Source organism: Crinia signifera, chromosome 12 (genome assembly GCF_055691185.1).
Source record: "Crinia signifera chromosome 12, ASM5569118v1, whole genome shotgun sequence".
Lineage (NCBI taxonomy): Eukaryota > Metazoa > Chordata > Amphibia > Anura > Myobatrachidae > Crinia > Crinia signifera.
This window is the reverse complement of record NC_139228.1, coordinates 89,722,607-89,744,797: the sequence shown is the minus strand read 5'-3', so window position 1 is coordinate 89,744,797 and position 22,191 is coordinate 89,722,607. Positions and strand designations below refer to the sequence as shown.

At 43.5% G+C, this 22,191-nt stretch overlaps 1 protein-coding gene across 1 annotated transcript in view; it reads right to left on the bottom strand.

The window, feature by feature from the left end:
• PLEKHG3 (pleckstrin homology and RhoGEF domain containing G3) overlaps positions 1-22,191 on the bottom strand; it is a 119,030-nt gene that overhangs the window by 6,070 nt on the left and 90,769 nt on the right. The window contains exons 5-17 of the mRNA XM_083167307.1: positions 21,292-21,361; positions 20,507-20,553; positions 18,674-18,824; positions 17,311-17,442; positions 16,913-17,095; positions 16,201-16,293; positions 15,806-15,892; positions 15,192-15,225; positions 14,611-14,706; positions 9,036-9,074; positions 8,152-8,162; positions 1,341-1,547; positions 469-582 (exon numbers count right to left, since the gene is read on the bottom strand). Coding sequence (XP_083023433.1) covers positions 469-582; positions 1,341-1,547; positions 8,152-8,162; positions 9,036-9,074; positions 14,611-14,706; positions 15,192-15,225; positions 15,806-15,892; positions 16,201-16,293; positions 16,913-17,095; positions 17,311-17,442; positions 18,674-18,824; positions 20,507-20,553; positions 21,292-21,361 — 1,264 coding nt within the window. The remainder of the gene's footprint in view (positions 1-468; positions 583-1,340; positions 1,548-8,151; positions 8,163-9,035; positions 9,075-14,610; positions 14,707-15,191; positions 15,226-15,805; positions 15,893-16,200; positions 16,294-16,912; positions 17,096-17,310; positions 17,443-18,673; positions 18,825-20,506; positions 20,554-21,291; positions 21,362-22,191) is intronic.

The following is a 22,191-nucleotide window of genomic DNA, read 5'->3' as shown; positions in this document are numbered from 1 at the left end:
GAGAGAGGACAGGCTGCCACTGCAGCGGTCTCTCCCTAGTCAGCCCATGGCACAGAGCTGAGCTGGGGAGAGAGGCTGTGCTGCAGCCTGTCATCTCTCTCCCCACTGTCCGGCTCCCTGCAACAGGGGAGTGGGACCCGGTACCTCCAGCAGACCCAGGTCTGGGTAAAAAGTACCCGCCACATAATACCAGTGATTGCAGTACTGTGAGTGAGCCTTGCCTGTGCAAACTGCTGGAAAATTGGTAAACTGAGGACAGTGTGTCCATTATGAACAGGCTCTAAATGTTCTGATTTATAAAACAACCCTCTTGAGTAGACTAAAAAAGCTGGGCCTACGTTATATAATTATTTGGGTTATCGGCTTGATACAGACAGATTGGCCAGTTAATTGTACAGTGTGTTTGCATCAGCGGACCGGTCAGGTATACAGAAGTGAAGCATATGAAGATTTCGAAGAGCTGCTCACCTCCTGGATATACGCGGTGACCTCCACACTCCTCCTCTTCTCAGGGTTCCCAGACCGATCACTGTTTTGCCTTTTAAATCCTTTTGTTGTATCCTGCTGAACGGAATCCCTGCTCTGTGAGCGAAACAGAAATGTGGTCAATTAGCCCGGACAGTCACATGACAGGAGAGAGGCGGAGCAACACAAACACCAGTGCTTGTCAGGAAAACTGGGGCAACCCTAATAATGCATATTCACATGACTAAATTCAGATCCTCTGGGACAAAAACATATCATATAATAATCATCAGTTATTAATCAAGATATCCGTCTGTTTTTATCGGATGACACAGCATCGGGGCGAATTGTCTTACTGTACTTTGAACCTTCAAAAAAAAAACCAGGATTCTTGGACCTTGCCATCGTCAGGTGGTTCATCAGTGAGGACATAAGAATAATTCCCATCTAATATATTATCAGGTTTCTGTGACAAGCAGAGGGTTTGGCATCACTCAGCTAAATGTTATGCATTAATGTGCATTCAATGACAGCGGGTCTAGTAGAGATCATGCAGTTAGTTTCCATGACAATTAAGGCGACCACGATGGACACATGTATTACGCAAGCTCGTGGACATCTTCATTCAGCCCAAACAATGAAGGCTAGCGCTCTTTATGCAGAGAGCCATGCAAGGACAAGGAGGGCGATTAAATGTTTTACCAAGGCTCATAGCTGCCACGAAGGGGGAGAATTAAATCGCTTGTATTAGAACAAGGAAAAACAAGAGACTTAGAGACCCTCACCGTAGCAGTGCCCCATGTATCAAGCAAAGTCTTGGCCCTATAGCGCCAGCAATGTATGACTGCCAACATGGAGCTGGCAAAATCCGCTACCTGGTCATCATCATCTCCCAACTGTACTTCCTCCTCCTCCTCCTCAGAGGCACTGAGCTCTGCCCCCGAGCATCTACTCAGCTCTGCGCTGGGTGGCTCCTCCTCCTCTCCCTCAGCCTGGACGTGCTCACAGCTGGGTGCCAGGCTGCTGATACTGGGATGAAGGATGTCCCCACAGTCCAGTAGCGCTCCATCACTGCCTGCGTGCTGGACAGACAAGGATTCCCTTTAATTACCGCACCAAGAAAAGTTACACCACCGAAATTGCGGGCACTGCTTTGCTCTGCTGGTCCTCCCAGAACAAAGTCGCCCTGCTGTAGTGACAACTGGTTTGCTCATGAAGGTCCAAGCCCAAGGTCACATCTTCAAAATGATTTAATCCATGAGCCCTGAATATAGGTTAACAAACTTGATACAATGACCAGTCACTCATTCATGGTCACATGTTGGATACCTTTTAGACTACAGTCACTCAACCTGATTTCCTCCACATAATCCTCTGTCAAATTTCGTTGCATGGAACAGGATGCACTTACAATGGAACTTTATCAATTCTGATAGGTCCCGTCCCTACTGTATGGTGGTTATCAAAAAGGGCCTATTACCAGTGTTGTCCAGAGAGGCCACATGAATTGTGCTTGTGATCACCAACACAGAGTTACATGAAAACACCATGTAAATGCACCCATACACTAAAAAATTTATTATGGAGGTCATTCTGGTACAAATATTCTCTGTACAGCGCTGCAGAATATGTGTGCGCTATATAAATAACTGGTAATAATATTCTCTGTACAGCGCTGCGGAATATGTGTGCGCTATATAATAACTGGTAATAATATTCTCTGTACAGCGCTGTGGAATATGTGTGCGCTATATAAATAACTGGTAATAATAGTCTCTGTACAGCGCTGCGGGATATGTGTGCACTATATAATAACTGGTAATAATATTCTCTGTACAGCGCTGCGGAATATGTGTGCGCTATATAATAACTGGTAATAATAGTCTCTGTAATGTGCTGTGGAATATGTGTGCGCTATATAATAACTGGTAATAATAGTCTCTGTACAGCGCTGCTGAATATGTGTGCGCTATATAATAACTGGTAATAATATTCTCTGTACAGCGCTGCGGAATATGTGTGCACTATATAATAACTGGTAATAATATTCTCTGTACAGCGCTGCGGAATATGTGTGCGCTATATAATAACTGGTAATAATATTCTCTGTACAGCGCTGCGGAATATGTGTGCGCTATATAATAACTGGTAATAATAGTCTCTGTACAGCGCTGTGGAATATGTGTGCTCTATATAATAACTGGTAATAATATTCTCTGTACAGCGCTGCGGAATATGTGTGCGTTATATAATAACTGGTAATAATATTCTCTGTACAGCGCTGTGGAATATGTGTGCGCTATATAATAACTGGTAATAATAGTCTCTGTACAGCGCTGCGGAATATGTGTGCTCTATATAATAACTGGTAATAATAATCTCTGTACAGCGCTGTGGAATATGTATGCGCTATATAATAACTGGTAATAATAGTCTCTGTACAGCGCTGCGGGATATGTGTGCGCTATATAATAACTGGTAATAATATTCTCTGTACAGCGCTGCGGAATATGTGTGTGCTATATAATAACTGGTAATAATAGTCTCTGTACAGCGCTGCGGAATATGTGTGCGCTATATAATAACTAGTAATAATAGTCTCTGTACAGCGCTGCGGAATATGTGTGCGCTATATATATAACTGGTAATAATAGTCTCTGTACAGCGCTGCGGAATATGTGTGCGCTATATAATAACTGGTAATAATAGTCTCTGTACAGCGCTGCGGAATATGTGTGCGCTATATAATAACTGGTAATAATAGTCTCTGTACAGCCCTGCGGAATATGTGTGCGCTATATAATAACTGGTAATAATAGTCTCTGTACAGCCCTGCGGAATATGTGTGCGCTATATAATAACTGGTGATAATAATCTCTGTACACAGCTGCGGAATATGTGTGCGCTATATAATTACTGGTAATAATATCCTCTGTACAGCACTGCGGAATATGTGTGCGCTATATAATAACTGGTAATAATATCCTCTGTACAGCACTGCGGAATATGTGTGCGCTATATAATAACTGGTAATAATATCCTCTGTACAGCACTGCGGAATATGTGTGCGCTATATAATAACTGGTAATAATAGTCTCTGTACAGCACTGCGGAATATGTGTGCGCTATATAATAACTGGTAATAATAGTCTCTGTACAGCGCTGCGGAATATGTGTGTGCTATATAATAACTGGTAATAATATTCTCTGTACAGCGCTGCGGAATATGTGCGCTATATAATAACTGGTAATAATAGTCTCTGTACAGCGCTGCGGAATATGTGTGCGCTATATAATTACTGGTAATAGTCTCTGTACAGCGCTGCGGAATATGTGTGCGCTATATAATAACTGGTAATAATAGTCTCTGTACAGCGCTGCGGAATAATTGTGTGCGCTATATAATAACTAGTAATAATAGTCTCTGTACAGCGCTGCGGAATATGTGTGCGCTATATAATTACTGGTAATAATATTCTCTGTACAGCGCTGCGGAATATGTGTGCACTATATAATAACTGGTAATAATAGTCTCTGTACAGCGCTGTGGAATATGTGTGCGCTATATAATTACTGGTAATAGTCTCTGTACAGCGCTGCGGAATATGTGTGCGCTATATAATAACTGGTAATAATAGTCTCTGTACAGCGCTGCGGAATATGTGTGCGCTATATAATAACTAGTAATAATAGTCTCTGTGCAGCGCTGCGGAATATGTGTGCGCTATATAATTACTGGTAATAATATTCTCTGTGCAGCGCTGCGGAATATGTGTGCGCTATATAATAACTGGTAATATTCTCTGTACAGCGCTGCGGAATATGTGTGCGCTATATAATAACTGGTAATAATAGTCTCTGTACAGCGCTGCGGAATATGTGTGCGCTATATAATTACTGGTAATAATATTCTCTGTACAGCGCTGCGGAATATGTTGCGCTATATAATTACTGGTAATAATAGTCTCTGTACAGCGCTGCGGAATATGTGTGCGCTATATAATAACTGGTAATAATAATCTCTGTACAGCGCTGCGGAATATGTGTGCACTACACAATAACTGGTAATATTCTCTGTACAGCGCTGCGGAATATGTGTGCGCTATATAATAACTGGTAATAATATTCTCTGTACAGCGCTGCGGAATATGTGTGCGCTATATAATAACTGGTAATAATATTCTCTGTACAGCGCTGCGGAATATGTGTGTGCTATATAAATAACTGGTAATAATATTCTCTGTACAGCGCTGCGGAATATGTGTGTGCTATATAAATAACTGGTAATAATAGTCTCTGTACAGCGCTGTGGAATATGTGTGCGCTATATAATAACTGGTAATAGTCTCTGTACAGCCCTGCGGAATATGTGTGCGCTATATAATAACTGGTAATAATATTCTCTGTACAGCGCTGCGGAATATGTGTGCGTTATATAATAACTGGTAATAATAGTCTGTGTACAGCGCTGCGGAATATGTGTGCGCTATATAATAACTGGTAATAATAGTCTCTGTACAGCGCTGCGGAATATGTGTGCGCTATATAATAACTGGTAATAATATTCTCTGTACAGCGCTGCGGAATATGTGTGCGCTATATAAATACCTGGTAATAATATTCTCTGTACAGCGCTGCGGAATATGTGTGCGCTATATAAATAACTGGTAATAATATTCTCTGTACAGCGCTGTGGAATATGTGTGCACTATATATTAACTGGTAATAATAGTCTCTGTACAGCGCTGCGGAATATGTGTGCGCTATATAAATAACTGGTAATAATAGTCTCCGTACAGCGCTGCGGAATATGTGTGCGCTATATAATAACTGGTAATAATAGTCTCTGTACAGCGCTGCGGAATATGTGTGCGCTATATAATAACTAGTAATAATAGTCTCTGTGCAGCGCTGCGGAATATGTGTGCGCTATATAATTACTGGTAATAATATTCTCTGTGCAGCGCTGCGGAATATGTGTGCGCTATATAATAACTGGTAATATTCTCTGTACAGCGCTGCGGAATATGTGTGCGCTATATAATAACTGGTAATAATAGTCTCTGTACAGCGCTGCGGAATATGTGTGCGCTATATAATTACTGGTAATAATATTCTCTGTACAGCGCTGCGGAATATGTTGCGCTATATAATTACTGGTAATAATAGTCTCTGTACAGCGCTGCGGAATATGTGTGCGCTATATAATAACTGGTAATAATAATCTCTGTACAGCGCTGCGGAATATGTGTGCACTACACAATAACTGGTAATATTCTCTGTACAGCGCTGCGGAATATGTGTGCGCTATATAATAACTGGTAATAATATTCTCTGTACAGCGCTGCGGAATATGTGTGCGCTATATAATAACTGGTAATAATATTCTCTGTACAGCGCTGCGGAATATGTGTGTGCTATATAAATAACTGGTAATAATATTCTCTGTACAGCGCTGCGGAATATGTGTGTGCTATATAAATAACTGGTAATAATAGTCTCTGTACAGCGCTGTGGAATATGTGTGCGCTATATAATAACTGGTAATAGTCTCTGTACAGCCCTGCGGAATATGTGTGCGCTATATAATAACTGGTAATAATATTCTCTGTACAGCGCTGCGGAATATGTGTGCGTTATATAATAACTGGTAATAATAGTCTGTGTACAGCGCTGCGGAATATGTGTGCGCTATATAATAACTGGTAATAATAGTCTCTGTACAGCGCTGCGGAATATGTGTGCGCTATATAATAACTGGTAATAATATTCTCTGTACAGCGCTGCGGAATATGTGTGCGCTATATAAATACCTGGTAATAATATTCTCTGTACAGCGCTGCGGAATATGTGTGCGCTATATAAATAACTGGTAATAATATTCTCTGTACAGCGCTGTGGAATATGTGTGCACTATATATTAACTGGTAATAATAGTCTCTGTACAGCGCTGCGGAATATGTGTGCGCTATATAAGAAACTGCTAATAAATAAATAATATTGAAAGCCCACCATCAAATGATGGCTGCGCTTCCACGATCACATTTTCGCTGCAATGGTAACTAACCATCACATCAAAAGAATTCAATACTAATAAGCACTTATTTGATTGATAAAATCCATTTTGCGCAAACCCTCTGAGCATGGTCACACTCAGATGGTACTCAGTGCAGGTCCAAGTACAAATATCGGAACACTGATATGTAATGGTGAAAACACTACAATCATTCAAAAAAAATAAAAAATGTTTTTTTTTTGTTTTTTAATTGCGGTAATCAGGCGGAGATATTCTATGTGCAACACCCAGTCTGAACGTGGACTTTCTACAGTATATCCCACATTGCCTAATCTGGGACAGTTTACAGACGCAGATAAACAGGGATATTGTTTGTAAAAGAATTAAAAAAATAAAATAAATAGTGGAAAGCCGCCAAATACCACAATTGTTAAAATTTTCCACAAGGAGTAATGCCCATAGCAGTTATATTACTGGTCTCACTTCATGTTCTCATTCCTTTAACAATGGCCTGCCCTGCTACAATTTTAGCATGCCTTAACTGTGCAGAGCATGCTGGGATGTGTAGTTCCACAGCCAGGACAGCGCCACAGGTTGCCTCCCCCAGTTATAAAGCATCTCTGCTTGTTAAAAATAAAACAAATAAACATGAACTAACATGAACTAAACACAATGAACATAAAGGGGTCAATTTACAAAAGCTTCGGAAAAAAAAGTGATCTTGTCCCTAGCAACCAATCAAATTCTGTCTATCATTTTTGGAAGCTTTAGTAAATTTACACCAAAGGCCATGTGCAAGTCTACACTGACTGGAAACGCGACACATTTTAAGCATTTGTGACAGTGAGGGGCAGATTTATTAAGCCGGATGAAGTGGCTGATATTTATCACCGGCCAATAAGCTCCTAACTGTCAAGTTATAGACTGGGTTTAAAAAATGACAGTTAGGCAGGCAATAGCATACCAGCCAAATCATCACCTCACTGGGCTTAATAAACCTGCCCACGAGAACTTTATTTTTTGTGGCATTATTTTCCATGAATGGACAAATAAAAATAAAATAAAAACTATTGATTTTCGGAAAATGTTGCGTAAGAACAATATAACCCCCAAAATATAGGAAGCAGCGCAGTATACAAGGTAAGCAGGATGGCTACATTCCATGCAATGATGATGGAGGAGGACACAACGGGGATGTTGGAGAAAGTTCTGACAATGTGCTATAATGATTCTCCCCTCCCAACAGTCACTTACACTATATTAGCATTATCTAGATGTAACAACTGCACAGCATGAAGTGTATTCTAGTAATGAGACCTATACAGTATATACACACACACAGTGCAGCATACTGTCCATCACACACAAGTCACGTTGGTAAGAGCAGAGGGTACAGTATATACATATATATACACACACACACACACACAGTGCAGCATACTGTCCATCACACACAAGTCACATTGGTAAGAGCAGAGGGTACAGTATATACATATATATACACACACAAGTCACGTTGGTAAGAGCAGAGGGTACAGTATATACATATATATATATACACACACACACAAAGTCACGTTGGTAAGAGCAGAGGGTACAGTATATACATATATACACACACACACACACACAAAGTCACGTTGGTAAGAGCAGAGGGTACTGTATCTTACCTTTAATCTCACTGCAGGGTGGGAGGCAGAGAGAAAGGGAAAAAAGGAAAAATAATGTTAATATGAAATCACAGTCATTTTTCCGAGCATTCACAGTACAAGGACAATACATAACGTCAATCAGATCTCATTGGTATATCTATAATACACACCCTGCACCAATAGAATGACATATCGGAGCCGCAGCCGCAATCAATTGAAAAATGGGGCAGCTGCCAATTTCCACAGTAGAGAAGTCACCAAAAACATGGCTCAGACTCCATGTTGCTGGAGATCTGGGCATATGCAGTATACTCTGGCACAATGCCACAGTCACCGAAGAGAGGAGGGGCCCACACAGAGCCTGTACATGTGCCCCCTCCCCTCTAAAACCGCCCCTAATAGACATGGGTTCAAATAGCTGCAAGATGGCCAAATATTACTCAACGCTGGTTATCATGGAAATGTGGGTCTCGATGGGAGCAAGCATTCATTTTATCCACAGCCCCAGACTAGGTGGACAGTAGGAAGTGTAGTCCTGGGACACCGTTCTCACCCTGCGATCATATCTGACAGTTTGGGGGGTTTTGAATCGAATTGCAAGGAAATGGTGAGCGCACTTCATATATACAAATACCAAAATTAGTAGAATGTTAATCTATGAGTACAGGGTAGAGAACCAACAGGTAAGTGAATTTCCCCAAAGTGTAGTTTAGTATAAGCACCACAAGATGGACCTCTCCATCAGGAAACCCCTTATTCGGATAACCAGAGAAGGTAGACTTTTCTGGTTATCAGAATTGACACTGCTAGATCCCTGGGCATTTCCTATATAGTCACCGCGAGGAGCACTGATAAACTAAGGAAAAAAACAGAATAGAACAGATATAATAGAAATCTTTTACCTTTCTCGCCCAGTTGTTTCAAAATATGTTTTGCAGGTTCTAAAGAAAAATAAAGTATTAGTCATACACTGTGAGGAGCACTCTAGAACAGGTACACTTCTGGTGCTATTTTATTTCATTACACTGTGAGGAGCATTCTAGAACAGGTACACTTCTGGGGCCATTTTATTTCATTACACTGTGAGGAGCATTCTAGAACAGGTACAGTTCTGGTGCCATTTTATTTCATTACACTGTGAGGAGCATTCTAGAACAGGTACACTTCTGGTGCCATTTTATTTCATTACACTGTGAGGAGCATTCTAGAACAGGTACACTTCTGGGGCCATTTTATTTCATTACACTGTGAGGAGCATTCTAGAACAGGTACAGTTCTGGTGCCATTTTATTTCATTACACTGTGAGGAGCATTCTAGAACAGGTACACTTCTGGGGCCATTTTTGTTTATTTCATTACACTGTGGCCTATAACTGCTCCTGGACAATACGAAACCATAATCTTGATCGACAACTCTATCTACAACGAATCTCTGTCAGCTATGTACATAGGGCTAATAGGGCTGATGCAGAAGAGAGTTCACTATAATATACGCCTGAGGAAGTCCACAAAGGACAAAATGTGTTGTGACACCACTCCTGGGTGGAGGTAAGTCGCTCCAGTCAGGGGCGGGGAATGGGGAAGTACTGATTACTCGAGTGCAGGTCTGATAGAGGGCCCAGGTCATTACCTGGATGCAGGAGCTGCAGCAGCTTTTCCCCTTTCCTGACACACTCTGCGGTGTCCTGGGCTGCAGTGTTCCAGGCTGCAGTGTGGCCAGGGAGGTGCGCAAAGTATAATTTTTTTTTGGGGTGGGGGGGGGGGGGGGGGGGTGGTGGTGTTACTTTAAGGGTGCATGGCCACGCCTCTCAGTATTAAGCCACACCCCCATATAAATACCTTGGCCCAGCCAGGCTTTATACCACCCTGGCTCCAGCATCTACGGAGTGCTCTTATAAACACTGTCTGTAAGTGGGTTTCACGTGCAGTGTATACGGGCTCCCAAACTGTCTGCATGATCTGCATTATTATCACAGATAAGCGCTGAAGTTACCATTTCCCTGTCAGTTATTTGTGTATAAGATGAATTTCAATAGATTATTGGCCTTATGATATGATTGCACTATGTGGCCCTACATTTTATTTTCCACATGATCTCTCAGTATACAATGGAGGACACTGTACTGGAGTTACATGAGCCACGGTTTCTGCATGAGAAGTGCACTGCGGCATCCTGGGAAATACCAGTGATGAACCCGCTGGCGTCTTGAGGAATATCCGTCAGATATGCTCTTGTTGGTAATGGGATGCTGAAGATACACAGGCGGCACTACTAGATGACACTACCTGTACCTACCTTACTGCTTGGCTAGTCAAGAAGAATCCTACAACTCTTTATTAGGTAATGCTCATCGTTCCAGTACTTGATGGCATATATATTAGTTTTAATATCTATTTATATTCTCGTTATACCACTGTTTTGTTGTACAGTGCCATTTCCTTTACTGCTTTCAAAAGCTGGAAGGATTTGAACAGATTGTGCAAAGCATTGTGTGTTTTGTGCACATCGTGAGGTGTTTTGGTACGGTGCGGAGGTCGGGAGGTCGATCCTGTGATCCTACGTCCTCCACACAAGATCTGAAGATGCTGCTAATGACCATGGAGTTGCAGAACTTCCGATAGCTCTTATGTGAAATAATAGTGTGTACACACGGTTCGATATGGCTTCCGATGTTGACGATATCGTCAACATCGGAAGCCATATCGCATACATATCGCATACTGATTGTATGCATTGTAAGGGCTTCCTAGCCCAATGCGCGCTCCCGTTTAAGGAGAGATCGGAGGGGAGATAGAGTGGGCAGCACACTCTATCTAGCACAAATCGCAAGCATATCGCATGCATCGTATGTGCCTTGCGATATGCTTAAGATGCGATGTGCTATACGATTTCCAGGGCCCTGTCAGTCATCCTGTTGTTAAGTCAAAATCGCTTAGTCAAAATCTTAAGCAAATCTTAAGGCACATAGGAAATCGCATAGTAAATCAAATAGGAAATCACATAGCAAATTGTATGGTAAAAAGTCAAAATCTTAAGCATATCTTAAGGCATATCTTAAGGAGAAGAGAAAAAAAAAAAAAAGGGAAAAGTAAAAATCGGACAAAACATCGAATCGTACATCGGATCGCACAGAACATCGAACCGTGTGTACACACTCTTACACTTAAGATCTATGGTGTGACACATAATCGTGACACGACCCGGATCGGAAGCTGGCCGTTCTGATTGGCCAGCTGTAATCTCTCCGCCCCGTTGCAAGCTCGCTCTAGTTATGCGTCTTATATTTTTAAATAGAAATTCTCGCACCAGACTTTCTGCGGCCTTTAGCTGTGGCGGATCCATTTCCCTCCTTAACATTTCCAAGATAGAATCTAGGGCGGCTCGGATCTGAGGACAGGACAGACAACTTGTTAGGAAGATCTTTGTTTTCCATCCTAACACCAATCTCCAGCCACGAGCTGGCTCAGCAAGGGATAGGTCACCAACTATGTGGGGGGGATTCATCCGATGGAGAACATAGTTGTCCTGAAGCAATAAGCACCAGCCGCAGTAGCGTGATTTGCCTTAGCACTTACCGCAGAGGATAAACGCAAGTACCGTACACCAACTAGGATTTCCTCCAAGCAGTTTCCATTCATTTGCCCCATTAATTATTTGTATTGGTCATGCATAAAATATCCAAATAAATCATATAAATTGATCAGAAGATTCTTATAACATTCACAAAAATATTTATAAAAGTTTCCATGCTTCTAGAGAGCTGTAAATATTTGTCACTACAGGGACACTTGTTTTTACATGGACACAGGACTTCCTGTAGGGAGCGTCCATGACAGTAACAGGAAGTCTCTAGTGCGCACAACTATATCTTCCCCACAATGACATCTACAGCTTAGTATCTTCTAATCAGCTCTGGAAACATTTACATATAAATAGCTGTGAATGTAAACACTAGAGCTTTCCTAATCGTAAGCTGGTATAATCAGGCTTAAGGGACCTGTAACAGTAAAACGCAACATCGATCGTAGGTATAATCCGTGCTTCCTCTCAGAAATGAAAACACATCAAACAAGTAATTTGAAATTGTGCCTCAGGCAGCGTCGCTCTAGGTAACGGGATTGGTCCTACTAGTACAGAAGCATAACTTAACAAGCGCAGTTCTGCAGCCCGTGGGGTAAGCGCATTACAATTTGGCTAGGAACCATTTACAAGCTTTGAATCAATGTATCGACAATTTCAGACCAGAGTACAATCGAATAATAGATTGCCTGTCTCTGTTGGAACCCATTGAATTTTCTATTTCTTAAAGTGTTCACATCCTAGAATCAACCATTGCTGCATTCCCAACCTCAGAAATCAAGGTACACTAAAGGTATCGGCCGTTCAATTGAACGGCCGATACATTGAAGGAACATCGGCCAGTGTGTACCAACAATATGTCTAAACAGTGTCCTTCAGACATATCGCATTAACTGTGCAACACAGCCGAAGCCAGATCTATATTGGCGGGGTGTGTATGGCGCACACACGTACAGTAGCTGGCGGTGATTGACCGCTGAACTGCACGCAGCTGTGACATCAGGCAGGACCAATCAGGCAGAGTGTAATCTGCCCGGATCCAACAACAGATATTTTTGCAGATCAATTAATCTTCAGATATATCCTATAATGTGTACCCATCTTTACAGTCCAGGTTTTAGTGATATCCAGGCTTAAGCACAGTCAATTTAATTAGTACCTCAGGTGTTTTGATGTAACCATCGGCGCTGAATCTGGATATCACTAAAACCTGAACTGTTAAGCTGGGTACGCACTGGTAGATATATCTGCAGATATGTCTATAGATCGGGCAGCTTGTTCTCCATTCACGCTGACATCACAAGTGGGTCCACTCAGATGTCAATCACCGGTGGCACCCGGCGTGGCTGTACGGGCAATCAGAGGATTGTCCGTGCACACAGCCCGATGTGCCGATATATCTCTAGATATATCGAGTATGAGCGGTGTTGCATAGCCGACACAATGGGCCTTATTCTAGTTCACTCTTTCTGACAAAATCCTTCTTAAGGTGCATACACATGTACAGATTTTTCTGTCTGATCTATCTGGTGGGAAGAAAAACCTGGAAATGTATGGGAGCATATGACAATCACTGTCTGTTTTTAAGTGTTTGGGAACAATGTTTTGATTGTCATTTGCTCCCATGCATTTCCAGGTTTTTGTTACCACCAGATAGATCAGACAGAAAAATCTGTATGTGTGTACGCACCTTTAGATGGACAAAACCATGTGCACTGCAGGTGGGGCAGATGTAACTTGTGCAGAGAGAATTAGATTTGGGTGGGGTTTTACTTCAAAGTGAGATCTATATTGCAGTGTAAAAATAAAGCAGCCAGTATTTACCCTGCACAGAAACAAAATAACTCACCCAAATCTAATTCTCTCTGCACATTTTACATCTGCCCCCCTGCAGTGCACATGGTTTTGTCCATCTAAGAAGGATTTTGTCAGAAAGAGTGAACTAGAATAAGGCCCAATATATCTGTCAACAATGACGTTCACATATATTTGCTCGTACACACTGGCCGACAGTGCATCAATATATATTGGTCATTCAATCGAACGGCAAGATATATCAGCCAGTGGGTACGCACAATAAGTGTGCCTTGAGGACCAAGGTTGGGAAAGCCTGCGATAAAGGATTGGGAATCAGTGAAATAAAGTGAATAAAATTGCTAAAAAGCAGAATATAGAATCACTATCTTTAAAGGGCGTCTCTGCACTAGTTTTTCTTCAGTTTCTTTTTACCAAATCGCACATGTGGGGAGGGGACCAAGGTGGAAGATATCTTAAAGCTTGGAGAGAGAGATAAAGTACTGCCCAATTGCGATTTAACTGGCTGTGCTTGAAAAACTACAATTTGGAGCAGATTCCGTGGTATTTTCTCTCCCCAAGCTTTGATAAATCTCCCCCGAACTACTTATAATCCTCCTTAGACTGCGGTAGCCACAGGTATAGAACTGAGGGGATCTTTATTTGTATATGGCTGCTGTGCAGGTGCTCCTGTGGTGCGGAGGAGCCAGGACACTGCAGGAGGTAGGGGTGGGAATGTCAGTGTGTAATATTATCCGTCCACACACATTAGTTATGATGTGCACCTGGTGCGGAGACACCTTCTTTAAAGCACAAAGTCAATTTGCCATTGTGTTGCTTGTTTGCACAGTACAAATGCTAAAACATAAAAGAATACAGTATAACCTGCCAGGTAATAAAAGTGCAGACACGTGGCATCAGAAGGGGATTCTTGGTGTGTAACAATTTGTGACATCAGCTTTTGCAGTCTCCAAACATCACATTTGTATACAATATTACACATCTCAGATTCTCTCGGCTGCCCTTTCTGCCACACTTTGTTACAATGCCAGGAGTGTCCGCACTTTTATGCCCATGAGGGCAGGAATAAGATCATGTCATACCAGACTGTCTGCGTCCGGAGCGATTGGTCACTGTAGGGTCAATCGTAGACATGGCTTTCTTCACTCGTTCTGGGCTGTATCGGTATCGTCCAGGATCTGAAAAATCCAGAAGACTACACATTACATATATTGTAGGTAGGTAACGCATTACTACTTACTGCCCGATTCACTAAAATGTATTCCGGAAATTGTTCTTTAGGGTTTTCATGCCTGAAAACTCCCCTAAAATGAAAGCACTAATACACCCCCCCCCCCCACACACACACACACACCAGTAAGAATGTCATGGTGGGTAAAGATTGAGGGGGGGGGGGGGGGGGGAGTAGGTTTAGGCCCAGGGGAGGTTAGGGTCAGGGGGTGGAGGGTGGAAGGTTAGGGTCAGGCTGCTGCGAGGGAGGTTTTAGAGGAGATGGTTCGATCCATTACGGAGCCCCTGTCAGGATTCACCATATCATGATGGCGGGGTCGGTCTTTTGACCTCTGACACCCTAACTCAGAGGATCCTGTATGAATCCCGTTACACAACACAAGGACCAGATGGTCAATAACAGTTTACATGCCAAATTATTCGGAAAACTTACAAATTGCGTCCATTTCCAAAATCGCTTCCTTGGCCTAAAAAATAAAATTAAAATTAGAACAATATAGAAATATTTCCAATCAAAATGATTTTGTAACAATAATATGACACAAACTGTAAAATGCTCATAAAATGATAAATAGCGTCTACGTATAAGCGGATGTATGGACATACTGCCCATGGGAGCGGGCACGAGGAAGAGCCACAAATACTTTCCTTAATGATTAGCCACAGGAATAATGTACAAGGATGGAGTGAGCCATTGCAAAATCAGCAGGTGAAGGATCTACTCTATCAAGGCCCCATTAGCAGTCATGGCTACAGCACCGTTCAAAATTCAAATAGGGGAGCCCCACCCACTGCCATTCCAAACGGACTTACTGGCAGTTGGTGATCCTCCCGTATTTGAATTTTTAACTGTGCTACAGCCCCACCTCTGGAACGGCCACTGATTGCAATTGATTGACTGTAAATGTATACCATCCGGCAATGCCAGTCATTAGACCTCACAAGGTTTTGCTGCATTCTAATGATGCTGATCAACATTACAATGGTAGCACTTTATTAAGTATACACAACATAATAACAAAAGATTATAATTGACGAGGTCCCAACCTTTTGCGGGATAATTGCGTGGTGGTTCTCTAATATAAGTTTCTTGATGTGATGAGTCCAGAGACGTTTCTCCTCCACTGTTTTGGCCTAAAAAAATCAAAAAGGGGGAGAAGGTGAAATAAAATGACGACAACAGCAACTAGATATCGCATCTTCTGCTAGGGGCAGGTAAGGAGGATCATGGGTACAGAGGATGGCGTCTGGGTAAACAGCCAAAAAGATTGCCACTCCGTTATTAAGATGTCCTATTCACTACATTTAATACGGCTCAGCCATGCAAGCTACACAGTCATCAGGTATGTAAGTGCGGAAGTGCAGCCTTTGTCTGTCATTGGCTGCTGAGAATTGAAGCGGTGCTTCCACATTAATTCACGTGGAATTGATTGTTCTCTTACCTGCACATTGTGCTGCTGCTTGTTGTTCTTATAGTGTGTTAATGTGAAGCAGAGGGATTCTCTTGTGCTCTCAATCAGCATCAGGCTGGAGCACTAAACAACAACAGAGAAATGAACGAATAATACAGTATATTAGTAATTATGGGGAAAAATAATGGGCGCACGCTTCATTAGGATTCACTTTCCTAAGCCTGTCCCAAGACTCTCATTGGCTAGTACACAGGAACCTGAGGATGGGTTTGGTAGAGTGAGGCCTAATGTTGAGTACCGGGTTCTAGAGGGCAGCGCCACTGCCGATCCCGGATACACTGCCAACTGGGGATGCCAATTCCTGGAGCAGGATCAGCCAGATCAAGGGATTTAGGGCATGCACATTTGATCCCTTTCTGCCTGGCAAACATGTTGTGATGTTAGAGGCCCGCGAACTCTGTCGACCCCCTGCCCTCCCTTCTCTGCCATGTCCACCTGCTTCTAAGCAGTTCCAAGCGCGGCACGGCATCAGGAGGCCAATTCCAGGATCCCAGGCTCCCTACATCTTCACATGTATCTTTATATGTGCTTAGCACCTCCCCCCTAATTTAAATAATCCATTCATATTCCATAAGTGGAATATGGTGTTGTTGTCAATATGTACTGGCCCAGCGTCAATTCCGCCTCCCACTACCACCTCTGCTATATCACCCCCTGGCACCGGACACCATTCAGTCCTTACCGGGATATGAGTTTTGTAAACGAAGTGGTCTCCGCGCTTCTTGGCGATTAGTAGAGCTTTATCAAACAGGAAAAATGTCCTTTCGCTGCGAGCACGCTGTACCCGGAACGTCCCCTCCAGGACCAGTTCACCATAGGTGGTGAGATCCATGCCTTTCCAGTTTAGCAGCAAAGACTGGATTTCCTGCCAAAGAACACCAAAGTCATTCTAGTTACGAGGAGGATGAGACACAGGAGAGAAGAGCTCAAAGTTTACATGTAAAACACAGGCCCCAGGTATCTGTATGTATAAATCAAGCTGTGTTTGAAAGGTTTTGCTTCTCTTTAAACACCTATGAATTATACGTATAAAGGGTTTTCCTTGTCGCTTCCCAATGCGGAGGCATCCGCCTGACCCACCTGTTGGCGCACTGCATGCTCGTGCTTTCTCTTCATCTCATTGATGTACCAGGCCACCCCAGTCATGGTCTCTATGGCCTCCTCCACCACCTCATATCCTTCTTTGTCCACATCAAAGTGCTTGGCAATTTCCTGGAGGAATAAGGAATGAGAGAATCTCTGAAGCAGAGGGCTACACGGAGGGCACGCTAGGATCACAATAAATATTTAAGCTAAAACTAAGGCTATTTTTTGTTGTCATGCACACACAATGTGCACCTAGCAACCAGCATTATTGCTAGCGGTTCTCTGCATCCTATAGTAGGGGTCGCCATCTTTGCAACTGCCATCGATGGTTGCCATCGATGGCAATAGTGCAGCTGCCCATCGATCGTGGCAAACTATGCAATGGATGACCATCAATGGTTTTACCTATCAATGGTCATCCATTTTCTTTGACTGATTGGCTTGTGGGACAATCAAAACATGGTGCGGGGCTTCACGGATGTCAGGGCGGAGCTATGCTCCATGTCCCGGCCCCTTGGGGGAAAAAAGAAAAAAAATATTTGTTATGCTTGACATAGATGGAGGGAAACCATTTGGTTCTTCCCCCATCGATGGCAAAACTATTCTACATCTACATTTTGAATCATCAGCGGTTGACGGCCATCCCTATCCTATAGAGATGCACAGGAAAATTACCGATCTTGATCTTGCCACAATGAGCAAATATGGAGGCAGCTGAGCCACGCAAGGTGCCCGGAGGCAGCTGAGCCGCGCAGGGTGCCCGTTGGCAGCTGAGCCGCGCAGGATGCCCGGTGGCAGCTGAGCCACGCAGGATGTTGTGCGGCAGCTGAGCCGCGCAGGATGTTGTGCGGCAGCTGAGCCGCGCAGGATGTTGTGCGGCAGCTGAGCCGCGCAGGATGTTGTGCGGCAGCTGAGCCGCGCAGGATGTTGTGCGGCAGCCGAGCAGCTACTAAGCTTTGGAATGTCACCCCGCCTATCACACCCCAACAGCAATGATTGTTAGATAGGAGGCCAGATAGCAGACCTGGCACAGAGCAAATAGCAATGGCCATATTCAGTTAGCATGTCGGATGAACATTTTGAGCAATACTTTAAAAGGTTTTTGAAAAAGAAGATAATCCCTACAGAATATCTACACTTCCTCTAGGACAGGTATGGGGAACCTTTGGCTCTCCAGCTGTTGTTGAACTACACATCCCAGCATACCCTACTACAGGGAATGCTAAACCTGTTGCATTGCATGCTGGGATGTGTAGTTTAACAACAGCTGGAGGGCCAAAGTTTCCCCGTTCCTGCTCTAGGATCTAACCCCAGCTCAGGGCAGTTTATGTGCATGAATTCCCCCATTCCTAGTTACCTGCAGCAGAAGGTGGTATTTCAGTATCCTTTGGACTGGCTTTAAGAGGTAGGATCCCAACGGAAGGGAATGGTTCAGCATCTCCTGCTTCTCCCGGAAGAACTTGGCCAGGACTTTGTTCCTCATGCATTCAGTGAGGGCAGCCACAGAGCTGAAATAAGAGAGGTGGAATTGATGACCCATACAGAATCAGAGCTTTGAAGTCCTAGGGGTAAGCCTGCTGCCCCCTCAGTGTCAGTTATGGGGGTCACTGTTCTATTTGCCAAACAAACATTAGTTGACCAAAGCACAATTGAGCCCTGTAAGTGTTTGGTATCGGACTACCGAATTTACAAACATGGCCCAGAATGATCATATTGACGTCAAACGTCTGAGATTTCCGTCGATTTCAGAATTGGCTAATTCCCCAATGTTGTATGATGTGGGGTGGCCAAGCAAATGCAAGCATAGGGAAAATATTCCCCGAAACTGCAATCACAAATCACACATTAGTAAAAGTTTTCAGCGGGTCTATAGTTACTTTCAGACGACTTGGGTTTAAAACCGGTCCTTCAAAAAGTGTCCAACTGCTTTTGTTTTGGGCAAAACAAGTCTGTCCTCCTTATGTGCGTGTGCTCGGAAAGGATCACGCGGTACCCACAGCCCTGGAATTCTTGGTACTGGTTTCCTGCTTGTGCCCAGTACTTGTTCCAACAAGTTCCCCTCCCCTCCCAATCTCCACACCCTCCCGTCTCCGTGTCATGTGCAAAAAGAAACACAAAACTTGTCTGAGAGAACACAAACAGGAATACTCAGGCGGTCACTGACAATCCCAAACTCATCAGCCACAATCTCTGCAGGGATGTCTGTGTCCAAGCCCTCTGTTCTATATGGGCCAAGTGGAACAGACCGGACCTCAGTAGTGTGGTGGGGCGACAGTGTGCTCGGTTACATACAATCACTGTGAGAACTGACAGATGCTGCTCTGGATCTACAGGTTACTCTGCAGGCCTGCTCTAGATGCTTCACTGTACAATAATGCCAATACACTGTACAGCCAATTATTGCTACAAGGAACTGAACGATCTGATTAAAATGGCAGTACTGGGCTTTGCACAGAGATCAGTGCCCGCTTGCATGAGATTCAGAGATTTGGCCCCATGGACAATGACATTTGGATCACGATTATCATTGCTAGGGCCCTATTTAATAAAATTGAAGAATTGACCTGACCAATTCAGCATTGATTATTGATAGTCATTGCTGTACAGTTCAGAGAAAACAAATTACCATTGATGGGGCTACAGCATATCCGTATATAAAGCATAAATGGATTCTCAAGAAATACTAGTGACCCGTTCCCCACCGAAAGGTCCTGCTGCTCCTCGTTGCTGTCCAGAGACACGGCGCCTGTAGAATACAGTGACAGCATGCACAGTATCAGCAACGGTACTGACCATGTGCATACCCCTGGCTATTTTGGGCTGCATCGGCTGCAGCCCAAAGAAGCCGGCTGGGGCTGCATGGTGGAGCAGAGAGTGACTTCCTACAGGAAGCCAGCTCCCTGCTTATGCAGCCCAAACAGGCAGTCCGGGAGGAAGGAAACACCTTCCAATGGGACTGCTTTTACGGTGGGTAACTGGTACACAGGACTTCACAGTGAAACCAGTGCAGCCTTACGGACTGCATCTGGGTTCCCTAGGGCTGAGTAAGGTGGTGGATTTTACTAGGGGGCTGCATTGCAGCAGCCCATAGGTACAAACTGACACTGCTAGTGACCATATTAAGCTTGTCCATATAAAATCAATTGCATCTCTGAGATATAGGTGTACCCATGCAAATAAACAGACTTACTTTGGGTAGTTGTTACAGTACTGGGTGTAAATGTCGAAGTCCTGGCTCTGTGAACACAACAGGAGAATGTTACAGGCTGCAGAATCCTACCATGTATGGACACAACTGAATGACCCAAACTCACATTCAACCGTCGCTTTTTTATATAAAAGCAAAGAAAGGAAACTGTTTTTTACTTTCAAAATATATTTTACAAAGTAACTTAGAATTATTATATGTTATTATGCTTTTCTCCGTGGCATCCAATAGAGGGGGAGATTTGTTAAAACTGATAAAGTGGAGAGAGAGAAAGTAGCAACCAAGCCGTTAGGCGCGTGTAGGTTGCTCATGTACCTCTAGCCATGCTTTGATACATCTCCCCCATAGTTTCCTATGCAGTTACAAAATAAGCTGTCTTGTTATAAAGAAAAAGGATGCCAGGAGTATAAAGAGGAAGGGTGCTGGATGGCTTCCCACAGTCAGGATTCCGATGGCCAGTAGACCGAAGTTGGAATCCCGACTGTTAAAAGCCCCTCCAGTAGGGATCATGTTTTAGAGGGGCTATTCTCCCCCCCGTGGGTGCCGGCAGTAGGGATTCTGACGTTGGTGGAATTCTGACTATCTGGGGGGTCATTCCACAACCAAAGAGGAATAAATTGCAGTCTCAGCGGGGCACAGAAGCAAGCATATGGAAATAACCACCATTCATGTGTAAATACCCTATACTAGATATGACTGTAACCGAGTCTTTAGGCCCGGAGAGCTACACAAACAATCATGCCTGCACACGATGAGGTCATCCTCACCTTTTCCACAAAGCAGTTGGTCACAGCCACAGGGTCATCACTGCAACTGTCAAGGTCTTGGAGAAGCTCGCTGCACACAAAAGACAATAGGGGCCAAGGTCAATGCCATGGTAACACAAATCCAAATTTATGGCAATATGGTTCAGGCATAGCTGGCGGAGCATGCTGGGGCTTGTAGTTACACAGCATCCGAAGATCCACAAGTTGTAGGTGCCTGTTCTGATGCCATATAATGTACCTACACATCAGTATATAGCAATCAAACCGAGATCACCTTCAGCAAGGGTCACCTTATTGATGCTGAAAGTCTCAACAATGCATGTGTAGAATGGGGTGTACTGCAACCCCCCCCCCCCCCCCCAGCGCTAAGCACTGGAATTCCTGGGCATTCAAAGGGGGAGATTTATCAAATCTCAGAGAGATACAGTTGAGACATAGGGTCTAAGTCAGACCTTTTAGCAAAGCTGCAATTGCACTGCAGGTGGGGCAGATGTAACATGTGCAGAGAGAGAGATTTGGGGGAGGTGTGTTCAAACTGAAATCTAAATTGCAGTGTAAACATAAATCCGACAGTATTTACCCTGCACAGAAACAAAATAACTCCCCCAAATCTAACTCTGCCCCACCTGTAGTGTAGCATGGCTTTGTCTATCTGCAAATATTGCAGCCTTGTCTAACAGGCCTGAATTGGTCCCATTATTCACAACATCTGTTCATTTTCTACAAAAAATGACAGCTAGAGGCTCATTGGTTGGTAAATTATATCTCGCTAAGATTTAATAACTCTCCCTCTAAGAGTCGCGCACATTTCTTTACAGTTAGAATTTGTCTAGAATCTGGTTAGTGATTTCCGGGACAAGCCCCAGATATCCGTAATGGGGTAGGACAAGTGAGTATTTT